General features: G+C 33.4%; 1 protein-coding gene across 12 annotated transcripts in view; it reads right to left on the reverse strand.

The window, feature by feature from the left end:
• The window catches only part of CELF4 (CUGBP Elav-like family member 4), an 865,251-nt gene that overhangs the window by 717,154 nt on the left and 132,808 nt on the right, over nucleotides 1-15,289 (reverse strand). For all 12 annotated transcript variants that reach the window (XR_010090871.1, XM_063453839.1, XM_063453833.1 and 9 more), the window contains exon 2: nucleotides 7,896-7,978. Coding sequence is in view for 11 of the 12 variants with exons in the window: in XM_063453839.1 (XP_063309909.1) it covers nucleotides 7,896-7,978 (83 nt within the window). In the remaining variant the exon portion in view is untranslated. The remainder of the gene's footprint in view (nucleotides 1-7,895; nucleotides 7,979-15,289) is intronic.

Raw genomic sequence — 15,289 nt, forward strand, 5'->3', positions numbered from 1 at the left:
TGATGGCAGATATGAACCATTCGGCCCATCTAGCCTGCCCAATTTTCGAAATACTTTGAATTAGTCCCTGGCCTTATCTTATGTTTAGGATAGCCTTATGCTTATCCCACACATGCCTTAACTCCCTCACTGTGTTAACCTCTACCACTTAAGCTGGAAGGCTATTCCATGCGGCCACTACCCTCTCTGTAAAGTAATACTTCCTGAAATTATTTTTAAACCTTTGCCCCTCTAATTTAAGACTATGTCCTCTTGTTGTGGTAGTTTTTTTTTTCTTTTAAATATAGTCTCCTCCTTTACTGTGTTGATTCCCTTTATGTATTTAAATGTTTCTATCATATCCCCCCGTCTCGTCTTTCCTCCAAGCTATACATGTTAAGTTCCTTTAACCTTTCCTGGTAAGTTTTATCCTGCAATCCATGACTCAGTTTAGTAGTCCTTCTCTGAACTCTTTCTAAAGTATAAATATCAATATAATAAGTTTCCACTTGTCTTATTGCAAATTTCACACATCCATCTAACAAACCGTTTTAACCAGAATAATAACAACACATGTTAAGCTGTTATGAGTTTACCTCACTCACTGGGGTAATTAATTGCTCAAAACAAGCATCCTCCATCTGATGGTTTGAGATATATTAAAGTCTCTGGGCATGATGGAAAGAAAGAACAGGTGAGCTCTTTCATATCATTCCTTGCTAGACATATAAAGTAATGAGAACAATATAAAAAAATAAAATAAAGAAAGTTTAAAAGAAGACATAATTCTGTATAATCATAATCCTTCTAAAAATAGAGATAGATAGATAGATAGATAGATACTTTAAAAATGATTTTATCACTCTTACTGGGTGGTATAGCGAGAGAGAGAGAGAAAGAGAGAGAGAGAGAGTTAGTTTTTGGGAGTTGTAGTTTCATAGTTCAGACAATTGAACTACAACTCCTAAAACCTTCGGTGTCCCTATGAAGAACTGCTTATGGGAAAAGCTTGGCTTATTATAGTAGAACAATCCTTGTTTATTGAGAGATTATTTGAGAAGATGCTCAGCCTGGGACACTGCAGCGAATGCTACAACTTGTTTTCTTATATTTTTATTTATTGCTTTTGCTTGTTTTAAATGCATTATCTGTAAAAAAAAATGCTAAAAAAAAGTATGGAACAACTCCAATCTGTAATACCACCTTTAGTTATGCAATAATAGCATGTAGAGTACAGGTAGTACCTTGAAAGTAGCAAATAATAAACTCAATTTATTGTTATTATTACAGACTGTAGATATCAAGGGCTGGAAGAGGATCATTGGAAAATAGTGCAAACATAGTTAGTGGAGCGACGTTGGACTCTCTTATCCCATATTGACTATACATATAATGTGCATGTACCTGTATTGTAAAATGTAGGGAATATTCTAAGCCGCTATGAAAACACTCAAATACATTTAATACATATCTGCAACATGGTTTAAGAACAATTCCTCATCTCTACCTTGGATGATAGAGAATGCTACGCAGACTCCTCAGAGATTTAACCAGCTGTAAATTGTTTTATTTATTGCATTGATAGAGTCCTGTTGTAATGTACCATGTGGGTAGAATTTTTTTTTTTGTTGTTGAATCCAATGTGATTTATAAACAGAGAAGACAAATGTGTGGATAACGTATAACTCAATTTTGTAAGCTTTTGAAGTGTTCACAGTTGTTCCTCTGGTACCATATTATAAATGCAAATCCAATGACTCATATTACTCTATTTAATTCCAAGCATGCATACCGCAGCACCATCATATGCATCAAATGTGCTTACTTCGATACATTATGTTCTATGGAACTTGCAGAAAATTCCTAAGTGAAGAAGGCAGTAATTAGGTTTGTGTTTATTTATATGTGACATATTGATGTAGTCCCAATAAAATGCATACAACAACTTAAAGAAGAATTTTATTAAAAAAACAATATCGCATATTTGAATAATGTAATTCAATCCAGGAAGTAAAGGTGGTGTATAAATAGAAGGACGATTGTCGTGTATGAAGCTATTAGTAGCCATATTGCTTTTAAATAATGAAAATTTTAAACCTTCTTTTGAACATTCTCTGTTCTCTTGAAACTATTTACCTGTATGTTTATGCTTTATATACATGTATGTGGCATTGACTCTTTTTTCTGTTCTACTGCATTTAGCTGCTTTTAAATACAAATATTTTTACTAGATGAATATACACACATCCATCTCAATCCATTTATGGCACTCGCCTTCCCAGCACAATTTAGTTCTACTGCACCTTGAAGGTTACAGTGAGTACCTTTTTGTTGAAAACTGTGGCATGTGGATGTTGTACAGCTCACAACAAAAGTTGGATCAAACAGTGGTAGCTAAATATTTCACTATGTTATGAAGAACTCTTCAAAGAAAACACAAATGGTTGTGGTTATGTAACGCGAAGGCAGTTTTAAACCACACTGGTATTTAAATATTAAACCCGTGTGCTATGATTAATTCTATCACAAAGATGATTCCACTTGACCCACTAGACAGTAAAGTTAGTGAATTCCGATGCCATTAAAATATCCTTTTTGCAACTAATACACAGTTTCCAAGCAGTAAAGGCAGGCAAGGTAAAGCGTATTCTTCCTGTAAGAGTTTTATTTATAGCTGTTGCATTTGACGTTGTATGCTCTTCAAAACCACCTTGTGTGAATAATTGTGATCATTTTTACATCAAACGTTTCCCCTGATGCCCTTGCTTCTAGTGCAGATGTGATAACACAGAAATAAAATCAGAATGCCTGCCACGTATACTTTGAAGATGGATATGTTTCTTCAACAACAAAAAAAAGGCTTGTGAATCCAAACAACTGGATACAATTAAAAATAGCACTATAAAAAGAATGTAAAATGGCTTGAAAAGTTAATAAATAATAAAATAAAGTTCTAATATAGATATTCAATCAAAAACGCGAATAGGGAAGAATTCATAGTCAAGGATTGCAAATCTTATGTCAAAAATAGGAAAAAAATAATATAATAAATTAAACTAAATTTTTTTCATATAGCTATTTTTGAATAAAAATTGCAATTCCCTGGCAAATTCATCTTAAAACCAGTTTAGTGAATACACTTGATTGATCAAGAGGGCATCAAAGCAAACTGTTGCTCTGTGACAACATATGCATGACTTGAAATATATGAAAACACGTCTTTTATATAATTTATGTGATGGTAGTGTGTACAATTTAGAGGTCAACAATTTATTTGGTGTATTTGTTCAGAATCAAATTTCTTTTAGTTTATGTCCGAATGCATTCCCGAATGTATCGGCCTGTGGAGTCGTATTCATTGATGTTAAATGCTCACAAAAGGACTCTTTACATGAAATTATGTAAGATCAATAGAAAAATGCATAATAAAAATTATAATAATAATACACATTATATATATATATATATATATATATATATATATATATATATATGTGTGTATTTTTTTTTTCTATAAATGATGACATTGGGAATGAAGTACAATTTACTAATTCATTTGAAGTGGTTTGTATGAATTAAATTATTTTTCATCCATGTTAGAACGAATCATGGATGAATTGATCCATAGGTGTGTGGATTCATATTTTTTTTATATATATTTTAAGATTTAACAGGAATAGATCCATCCTGGATATACCTAAGGAGTCTTATTTAGTGAATATGTTCCACAGGTAAATCTCAGATCGATTAATTCAGGCATTAATTAAAATAAATTTGATTTGGATAAACCACTCCAAGCAAATGTTAGCACAAGCCCAGTAAACTATATTACAAATCCATTGTTATAACTTAGTATTTTTGTCAGTATTATTTTTATCATTATTAATTAAAGCATTTGTTTTATTGATCTTTTTAGGTATTAATTGACCTTTTTTTGAGCATTTAACTTCAGTCTACCTGTGTGTATCCCTTGCTCAACAGAATACATACGTCCTTCTCTAAACAATAAAGAAAGCCAACTGGAGGCTTACTCAGTGACTCCTATGTCTAATGAACTCTAGGTCCGAAACGCGTTAGGTGTTTGGTGTGACCTTTCCCCTGTTTGTAACTTTTTGTTTTGTGCCAATTAAACCTCCTGTAGATTTTGAGTGCTAGCAGGGGCATTATTTCTATTTTTGTGTTTTTGTATATTGAGAGTGACCTTCCTTCAGGACTAAGAGCTGTGAGTACATAGTTTGCTATTTTACATGCTGCCTGTTTTATGGACTGTTCTATTTATGATTATTTTCCAGGGAGACGTGCACCATTCAGGTGTGTTCCTGATTTTGAGTTGTCTATAATGTATCTTCTTCAAACTAGCAGTATGTCTTTAGTGTAGAATTGGTTACATATAGTACTTTGATTCAGTCAGTAATAAATGGTTCAGTTTGAAAAGCGATTTACAATTGTATAGGGAACTAAGCTGACAACTAGGTCAAAGTAGGGGAGATTTGGGTAACAGAATGTGTGGTATCTCCATTTAATTAATTCCCCTGATGCTCCACTGGTCTACAGAGAGCGATCTCTCCATTGTCAATATTACCAAAGCAAACATAAATTCATTAGTTGGCATTGCTCAAAATTGTTGAGACTTCAATGGAATGTGTCATCTGTTGTGGAAGCTTCCAACATGCATATCAAACAGGAAACACATTTTATATTGACTTATGAGACTCTTGTATAGTAAGTAAATTGACTCTACCTACTTTGTGACATCAACAAGCATTTTTATGAAAAGTAAGAAATGCATTAACATAAGATTAAAGCTGTTGTCTCAAAGCAGGTAGACTTAAAATCTCAATTATTTGTATTAGTTTGTTTTGTAATAATAAGTTCTGTTTAATTTAATTTTAATTCCAAGCATGTATAATATTTATATTCTGTTTTTTTTCTCATTACCGAGATTAGCAGAACATGTTTGACATAATTTATAACATCAAGAACAAACTGTAAAATAAAACAAAAGAATAGTCATAAACACATTAAAATAATTAATGATAAATGATGGCCTTCTGATGGCTATTGTCACCTTTGAGATACACAATGTTCCTATTTAGAACTATTTAACTGTAAAGAAATAAATTCAGGTTATAACTTTAGATATAGAGTGACAGGTTGCATATCTAGAAGAATAAAAATAAAATAAAAAAAAAACTCCGAATGTTCTATATTATCACCCATTTAACATAAAATCATCACAAACAATTATCACATAATATTATAGATATGGGATACGATAATCACGTTATATAATGCAATTACAGTTAAAATGCATGATAAGTGATGGTCTTCTACTGGCTATAGCCAACTTTGAAGGGCTATAAAAAGATTGTGCTTAAAATATTCTCAATGTGGGTGGCACAGAAAAAAATTAAAATAATACTAAAAAAAGCAGCTTGATTTCCATACCGAGTGGAACATTTTATCATAAAATAAACAAAACAATTTAACAAAACAATAAAACCTAAGGTTTATACAATAACATTCTTACTGACATTGTAGTCACATATATATTTAAGTGTTATGAAGCATTGTCAACATTCATCCCTATAACATACTATAAATATGAACATCTTTGGTTACTGTGTTATGTGTTAAATTGAAGCATAACGTCAATTCACACTGAATGTTATGTTTAGCTGGTACCAATATTACCAACATGCAGCAAATTAACCAAATAAGAAACTTGTTACAATTAAGCAAAAATTATGAAAATAATTTCACTTTATCACGAGTTATTAAAAATTCCTGCGGCTTCTGATTGTTCAAAACAAGTTATAAAATAACTTAAAAAATTAAAATAAATAACTAGCAATTTTCATAAGTGACCCCCGTGTAGGGAAACAATTTCTTTGTAACTCACAAATGCCAATTTGTTTTTCCTTTTATCAACAACATATTATTCAATAATTTCCATGGTTTGTATTATAGACCTATAATCCAGTTTTGTTAAATATGAAAAATAAAAAGTGCACAGTCCTGTTTAAAATCCACATAATCTATTGTAATTTAAAAATTAAAAATAAAATGTAAATGTTATAAAGTTGTAAAACAAAATTAACTAGATAGATACTGTACACAAATTACATGTATACTAAAATAAAATATAGCAAATACACTTCTATCAGAATTCATACATTTTGCAAGGTGCTTTAAAGTTCTGTATGTACTCAGGGGTCTAATCACAATCATTAACTATGCCACGTTCATTACTTGATGATCACGTCAATTAATAATAATAATTTGAAATCCAAATGGAATTGCACATGCTTTTCAATGGACCAACCTAGGTACAAACAGGAAGGGTGGGTAAGACCCAAATACAATCTTTTGACGAAAATGCCTATGTGCTCCGAATAGTTTCTGTTTCTGTAAGCAGACTTGATTAGTTAAAGCAATGTTGCTGCTATTGAGAATTATTGAATATTCTATACATATTAGATAGGGGTGTCTGGAATGAGCAAAAGTAATAGATGGTATTTATAAGTCACATGGCTTTCTTTGTCTGAGAATTCTGAAATGTGGTTCTGAACCAATAGAAATCATATGAAAATGCCGGTTGTTCATTGGTTTAACTACAAAAAGAAACACTTCGTCACATACACCCTTCATTTAGCTGGGTAGGTCAGGAACGACTTTCTGGATGCAAACTATGCCTCTCCCTAACTAAATCAAGCAATTAATATCTGCTGTTGAATAACTATCGTCCTGTAACAACCCTTGTTATTTTATGATATATTAGTAATTGTAAGCAGCAGAAACCTACAGAAATTGTAAGTCTGGTGTCCATTGATATTGCTAACTGGCCCACAAAAGAATTATAATCATGGTGAGCCATCAAACAAGAAGAAGAAAGAAGATACATTTATAATATAAATGATTTCCTACATCAAACGTGCTTGATAAAAGTTTAAACGTGGAGCTTAAACATTGCTTTAACAAATAAAGTCTGCTCATGAAAAGCACTTGGAGTGCATAGGCATTTTTTTTCATGGATATGATAATTTGACACTGATCACCTTCTGAAAAGATTATAACCCTATGGCACTAGAGCTTCAGGGTGTTGTGATTTTTGTTTCTTTGGTATGTGGTATGCTAGAGATGACCTAAGGTGCTCATTGATGTGTGTTGGAGTGAAATACAATAGACTTGCCTTTTGTATTCAGGAATCTAGTCAAGTGGATCAGAATTGTACGGAAGGCCAACAAATAGGTAAGATGTAACTGCGCAGTGAGTTTTGGTGTAGGGTTGCATTACGAAATGAGATAAATATTTGCTCATTATTAGTAAGCTTTGAGAAATATCTATACACTGTTTTAATGATCCTCCAACTGAGCAAGGCGGAAAATGTTTTAGCATTTGTGACTGGACCCCTTGATTTAGTTCACTAAAATGTTGAGTTGTGATGAGGTCACAATGGAATTCTAAATTTAGGTCAAAATAGCTGAATTGAACGGATTGACCAAGTCAATAATTTTCTCCAGTTAGCTATTTTTAAATATATTCTACAATGTCATTGTCAACTAATCACAATTTTCAGTTTGGTGAAAAAATCCTTTAAATTATTTTTCGAGTGTTGCAGAGTTTTCCATATAGCATTTAAAAAAAGAAAAAAACAAAGCATTGTGTTAACAATCTCTAGGTCAACAATGGCCCAAATGTAGATTAGCAGCTATTAAGAACTCACAACCTCATGTCTGACAAAGCCTCATGGGATTTGCAGTTCTGCAGTAGTTGGGAATTTATATTGTGGCCACTCCTTGTCCTAGACTCTAGTAGCTGTATTATCATTTGCCATAGCACCAGTATTCCACAAACTGCTGCCTAAAACAAAATACTCAAGCCATTGAAATTAATAGGTAAACATGGTGACATACCCCTGGCAGTGTCTTCTGCTCGTGTAGAGCACTCTGGGCTTTCAGAGCTGATTCTCTTTCACAGTATGTGAGGAAGGCGCAGCCTGCAATGAGAAGATAGAGGATGATTATACACAGCATTCACTGCATAAAGTAAATGAACTGCTGAACCAAAGTATGCAGTCCAAAATCCCTTTTTTTTCTTGGTCATTGACTGTTTAAGTATCAAAGCCTTGAGTGGTATGCTATAGAAAAAATATATATATCCATAATTCATTTAGTGTTCTATGCTTCAATAAATATTTTCTACCACTATATTTATGTTTAATATAGTCCAGGGCAATGTTCTCCTTCATAGAGGTACCGCGTTGCATAAAAAGACAATGTTTCAGACTTTTTGTTAAATTAATACAATAGTAGAATTTACATTCATGCAATTCTCAATATGATGTTGAATGTTGCACTAAAGCAATAATTATAGCAGAGTGCTATATGTCCCATGTATATCTGGGTTATAAGGATATTGATATTATAAGCCCACATTGCTTTGTCATTGATTCATCAGTGATACAATCATCTTGGTTAAGGCATATTATTTAAACATCAATATCTACCACAATTTCTAAATATAGCATCTCAAATAAGGACATAAACAGAATTATGAGCCCACACTTTTCCAGAGCATAAACAGTGTGGGTCCATGAGTTCCCAAGTCAAATAGCCAGTACTTTGAATATTTCTGAACAATGATTGTTAGGACGATATGAGCCTATTATGACTCAAACCACACTCATTCAAAAGTGCATATGTACACATTCATTTACCTGGGTGTGCTCAACATGCAAACAGCCAGGAATTATGTTTTGACCTCATCCTACATTTCTAAATGTACCCTTCACAATGGAATATTGTTTTAAATACACCTTTTAAAACCAGATCATGGGTTTCGATGCAAAAAGGACTGTTGACCTAAATCCAGCCACATCCTGTACAGTTTCAACCATGTGTGGTTTCAACTGGATCCTGCTAGTTCTGTTTAGATGTTGAAGTCCGTCTGTGAGCACGTAGCTAGCTGCCAAATAAGTTGTGGCGGGACCAAGCACAGTAACCCCAACAACACATTTTAATGCAAATTTAGAAATGACTGTTGTATCTCACCTGCATATTTTAAGATGAACCTTGTTAAAGTCCTCTTTGACCACCGTAATTCAGAGCAAAAATGTTTCCAATTTTTTTTTCAGAACTCCCTGCTCAACAAAACAATGCAGACAAGCATCGTGTTTCAGATTTTATCCTGCATTTCTGCAAGGACCCTTATTGATGGAACACAGTTTTAACCCCTTAAGGACACATGACATGTGTAACATGTTATGATTCCCTTTGATTCCAGAAGTTTTGTCCTTAAGGGGTTAAGCACACCTCTTTAAACCAAAGCATGACTATGCCATGCACTTAATCATTTCGATCTTTTGGACTATGCGGATGAAAGCTTAAATTATCCAGCAAAAAACAATCTATCCCAACAAAACAACATGTTCACCCATAATAATTACTCTAAATTGGGCTCTAAAAGTTCTGTAGACCCACGGTTTATTACTTCCTTCTTCTCTACCCTTTCCACCCCGAAAATCAACTAATGCCATAATTATTAATGATTCTTTACGCCTAAAAATGGCACAGATAATTAAATCTCTAGGACCCATCCAACTTGGTAAATAAACTTCCCATTTTAAATTGCATTGAAATGTAGACTAAAAACATTGGTTGACTTTCATATTTTTTAATTGTACTACCATTACAATAAGAAACCATTGCTCTGCCATTGCATATCTAGATAAAACTGTTTCAGACAGCGTAAATTTCCAACCATGTGGCTTTGTACCCAGAACTTATAGACTAATAATGATATTTTGCATTTAAAAAGTAAAATTAAAAAAAAATGCAATAAAAATAAAATACATTGTTTACAAAGAAAGCTAAATTAACAGCCTCTCTCTAAGTTTAACAATATTATATTACTCAAGCTCTGTGTAAATAAATTGTAATAGTTTTATTTCCGGAATGCTCACTCTCACAAGCACCCTGACGGATATTGTTTAATTATTTTCCAGCAGTATAAATATTGTTGTTTAATGATGTATAGGAGGGAATACATCAGAGCAGTAATTACAATAAAAGACCAACAGTGAAGTGTTGCAAGTGTTTTATTTATTTTTTATTCTTCTGTTAAGTACATTTTATTTTCCAAGTGCGAAGTTAGACTTTAGAATGCTCATATAAATAAAACTCGGGAATATTGCGGTTACAGTTTTCTGATTGTTCCCAAGAGAATCAAAGGATCAGGAACTTGTACTGGTAATAAAATAAATGTAATGTTAACTTTATTCAAAGAATCAGCTGGCCTTTACTGGCTCGGCTAATGGGAATATTCGATATGGAATTGATTGTCTATTTGTAAAAGAGAAAGGTCAAATCATTCCATATTTTTCATTCATTGTGACATATATTTCAAATAATGAAATTCCAGGTTTAAAAAAAATATATATATATTTATATATATATATATATATATATATATATATATATATATATATATATATAAATAATTTCACATGTTCCTGATTCAATACTCTTGATTTAAGCCACAGTTTATGGTATATATATTTATTTATTTCTTTATTTAACCATATTACTTTTATAGCTTATAAAGCAAATTCTTGCATCCACCTTCAACTGCCTGAAAACAGCAACAAATGTACTGTACGCCAACTGCCAGAGTACAAGAGTTCAGATATATATCATCAATTGTAAGAAACCCAGCAAATATTGTACAGTACAGTACATCAACTGCCAGTTTAACAGAAAGTAGTTTCACACTAAGGCCTCAACTTAATTTATTTGGACCTGCCGTTTCAAATGATTTATCTAGAGAAGTTATCATAAAAGTCTATGGGAATTTTTGAGGATAAATAATTGTAAAAATAAATTCTAACAGGCTGTGATCATTTGGAATGTGGATCCAAATCAATTAATTCCGTGCCAAAGTATGGTATCTACCATTCCATTGTTTTCTTTGTATTGCAACCTGAAGTGTGCTTGTTTCAACATATTGTATGCTTTATGTACGATGTTTGTTAGAGTCCAACAGAATTACCGTACAATGCGGTCAGTGTAATTACAAAAAGTATAAAAATATACACTCAAATATCTTCATACTTTTTTTGTATATACACTGACCGTAGCTGGGAATTTGCCAGATTTTTACCTAGTACCAAATCACTGAATTGCGACCACAATGGGAATTTTAATGCTTACTAAAGCCAAATACTGTTGGAATCTGTTCGGCAGAGTGAATCTACGGTAATCGCCAGGATACATTTGGTATCCAGGGTGGGGCATGTAAAATAACAAGGGGTGGGAGCTCTAAATAATTATACAATGGGGGATTGACAAGCCATTATCCCCCAACTCGGGTGACTTGAATCCCCTTAAAATAGGGTTTACAGTGTTTATGATGATTGAAATAACCTTCTAGAAAAAGTGGAATTATCCAATTTTGATTTGTGGTTAACAGGCTTCATTTTGACTAGGACTTCCATATTTGTATGTGTAGGGGATGTGTGGGTGTTTATGAAAGAAATGATGCGTATGTATTCATACGTCATTATGAAGGGGGACATTTATCAATGCAAAACCGGTTCTCTTGTGGGTGCAAAGTGCTAAAACTTGATAGAGAGCTTGTTGACCAATTGGTTGGTCCTTATTTACCACTTTTGCCACATAATAGCATAATAGCATTCTGATTGGTTGGATTCCAAGCCAACCAATCAGAGTGCTATGACAGGTAAACGTAGAGAATTACTTGTCAGTCTCTTCATTTACCTGTCAGAGCACTCTGATTGATTGCCTTGAAATCAACCAATCAGAGTGCTCTAATTCAAATTGCAGGCCGTGGGAAGGCTCTACAAGTGTCAGGATTTTTTTTCCAGCTTTTTTTAAAATTATAACAATTACGACAGGTACTAAAGATTTTTATTTGGCCTTGTTTGGGGCTGAAGAAAGAAAAGAAAAGAAGAAAGAAGACTTCTAATGGTAAGTATGAAAGTATATTTTACAGGGTTAGTTTATTGCCCCCCACACTATTATTAAGGTGAGGGGGGTAGGTAGGGTATTTTTATTTGGGGGGTGAGTGACTAGGGGCTTGGGTACCCTTAGTAACTTTATTATTTGTGGTCCCCACCCGACACTCATGGGTGGGAACCAGGGGGGACATTAGGTCTTCCCTTTAATTAATTAGTGCCACTAATGGGTGGGAAACTGGGGGCACAGGGGGGGCACTATGTCCCCCCCCATTTTATTTATTTGGGTTCCCCACCATGGGTGAATGGGGGACCTGTGCCAGGTCCCCCCTTATTTCTCTAGTGACTGGGAAGCCATACTGATTTATATTTAGTTTAAATGAAAGCGAGCAGCTGCTGGTTGCTCGCTGTTTAGGCGACATGCCGCAAGTAGGGGCATGCGGGAGGAATTAACCTCCCTTTTATCAATATGCGGGTCATAGTGACCCCCATACTGATTTATATTTAAGGATTAAATGACTCTTTAGGCGACATGTCCCTACTCGCAGTATGCCGCGAGTAGGGGAATGCGGGAGGAATTAACCTTCCTTTTATTAATATGGGGGTCATAGTGACCCCCATAGGTTTTAATGCAGGGTGGGTGGTGTAGCAATTAATATTATTACAAGGAGAGAGGTGGTAGCGCTGCCGGCTCCCTCCTTGCTTTTTTTTTTACGCATGCACAGTGTTATTTCTCCATGGTGTGAGGATTAATTCCCCTGGAGCACAGAGTCTATTAAACGAACGAAATTAAACAAAAAGGTAATGCATTTTGCACCTGCCCTTTCATTCTGTTGTTATTTAGTATGTAGGGTTTTTGTTTATGTTTTAGTAAATGAATACAAAAAAAAAATTAATTTTCAGACAAAATCGTATTCGTACAAAAACAAATGCAATGACTTCTTTTAAATGCTTAATAACCATTCACACCACTTCATCTCAATGAATTGGTTTAATCACCATGTCCCTGTCATTTTAACCCTGCAATGTAAAACATTGCAGGGCTTTAAATGTTTATAGTTGCTTTTACAATGACAGATATTAGAGACATTTTCGCAGATATAGCCAAGTTAAATTAGATTCGATCAGATGGTCTTGTGGAGACAACCTAATTGGCACTGTGTAATACTTTCATATAGGAAAGCATTGGATTGGCTGAGATCCTTAAGACTGATGGTCTCAGTCAAGGAGGAGTGACCAGCTGTGGTGAAAGTGGAACAAGTGGGGAAATGGATAAGTAAACTACCATTTAAACTGTGTGGGGGTGACATCACATAAACAGTGGCCATGCCACTATCACATTTAGGAATATAGTGTTCCTTCAAATTAGTTTGTTTGAAAATTTCCCATATATTTCTATACAGATTTTAACCTCTTTAGGTTGACACTTATATGGAAAGATATGGAATGTTTGTTGCAGTACACAGCAAGGGTTAACTATCTTCAACTCATTTATTTGTGCTACTGTGTATCCAGATGATAGAAGAGACACCACTGGGGAATACAAATATATAAAAAAAAAAAAAAACATTTTATTATAATTAAGTCAAACTAAGAAAATAAGGAGCACAGCTGTTAATTAATATTTTATTTGTTGTCAATATTTAAAAAATAAAATACATATTTTTAGTCTATGTAATAAATAGCCATGGCCCTCTTAAACAGGTAAAGCACTATGTATGGATATTTCATAAATCCTAAAACCGAAAACATTCTCTATTTGTTCTTATACACATGAGGATCCTTTGGTGTAATATAGCGTGCATAGCAAGAAATTGCCTGATTTAGTAAATCTCAACAGATGCTGTTTCTGCAAGCTGTGCAATATTAACCTGAATACTTTGTGCAAAGGGTCTAATTCTTATGCCCCAAAGATGGGATATAAATATTGATGGGTATTGCTTGAGGGGTAAAAGTAAGTTTTTTATCATAATGAAATATGCATATTATATATTTAGCAATGCGATGTTATCAGGAGATTTAACTGAAATTTATCCGAGCTATGACTTAGATTTTAACCCCTTTACTCTCAAGTTGTTTTTGTTTTCAAGAAAGTAGTAATACTATTTATAAAATGTATAGCTAGCAGATAAACTAAGGATAAAAAAAAATATTTAAATTATACATTGGTGTTCGAAGATATCTAAATGCAATTATGTATAGATTTGTAAAATTTTATTATACTTTTCTCAATTCATTATTTATCATTATTAATATCTTATATTTTAGATTTTTTTTTAAGGTTTTTAAAAAAAAAAAATCTATTCACTTAGGTTTAATCCCTTCACTATAAACCACAAAAAAATAATGTTACTGCATCCATTGTTTTGTAATACTTTTTACGGGTAAAGTGAATCTTTAGAAAAAAAAGGTGTGAGGAAAGCAATGCAAAAAACAATGATCATATAATCTGCTTCAGGGAATCTTTTAGGAATCTGCTGGCTTTTGTGGAATGCAATTTCCCTAAATGCAAGCAGATTATGAATGTTATTTTTACACATGGCCAAAATGCTCATGTATACTTGCCTTGCTTAAACATCTCATCTTTGATATCAAAGAGCATTACCATGTGCTACAAATATACAATGAATGTGATAAAAAGTTAAGTTAAGTGGCTTTGGTTGAACTATGTGTTGTTTTCCTTTATAAAATTAAATCCTGAGAACTGTGAAGATATGTTTCCAGCCTAAAAACTTTTCCCTAATTTTGCCTTTAACGACCTTTACGTAATGAGATGAATCAGACTCTGTACAACTATTCCTTAGCCACTACTCTCCGTTTGTCATTTTCCAATGCCTTTGAATGTTGTTACCCATTAAATAATTGTTTCATGAGGTAAAGATAAGGGTGTAAATGTGAAAATCACTTGCAACAAAGCTTCCAGCTGACAAATCAAACAGAGAACCAGACTTACGTTTAATTTCAGTGCTAAATCAGAGTGTGAGGGCTCTCCGAGGAACAACAGAAACTGCTCAGTAGCAAAACCTTCACTAGTTGATGCAACTCTAATTAGACAGATCATGCAGCATTGTTAGTGTGATAAACTAGATACTATACAGCTCCCATACCAGCAACTATATATTTTCACTTAGCCTGATGGTTTTAGTGACAAGGTAATGCAATAGATTTTTTAGAATGCTGTAGATTTGGATTGCGATTTAGGCCAAGGAGACTATGCTGTGTGGAGCAGTGAGTAAGAGGAGCTCCTTTGTTATGTATGACGTGCAAAGTAAAAAGGGGGAAAAAAGAAAAGGCGGAAAGCAAGCAGAGCTAATGACGATAATGGAAAAAAAGAAA

Source organism: Pelobates fuscus, chromosome 5 (assembly GCF_036172605.1).
Source record: "Pelobates fuscus isolate aPelFus1 chromosome 5, aPelFus1.pri, whole genome shotgun sequence".
NCBI lineage: Eukaryota > Metazoa > Chordata > Amphibia > Anura > Pelobatidae > Pelobates > Pelobates fuscus.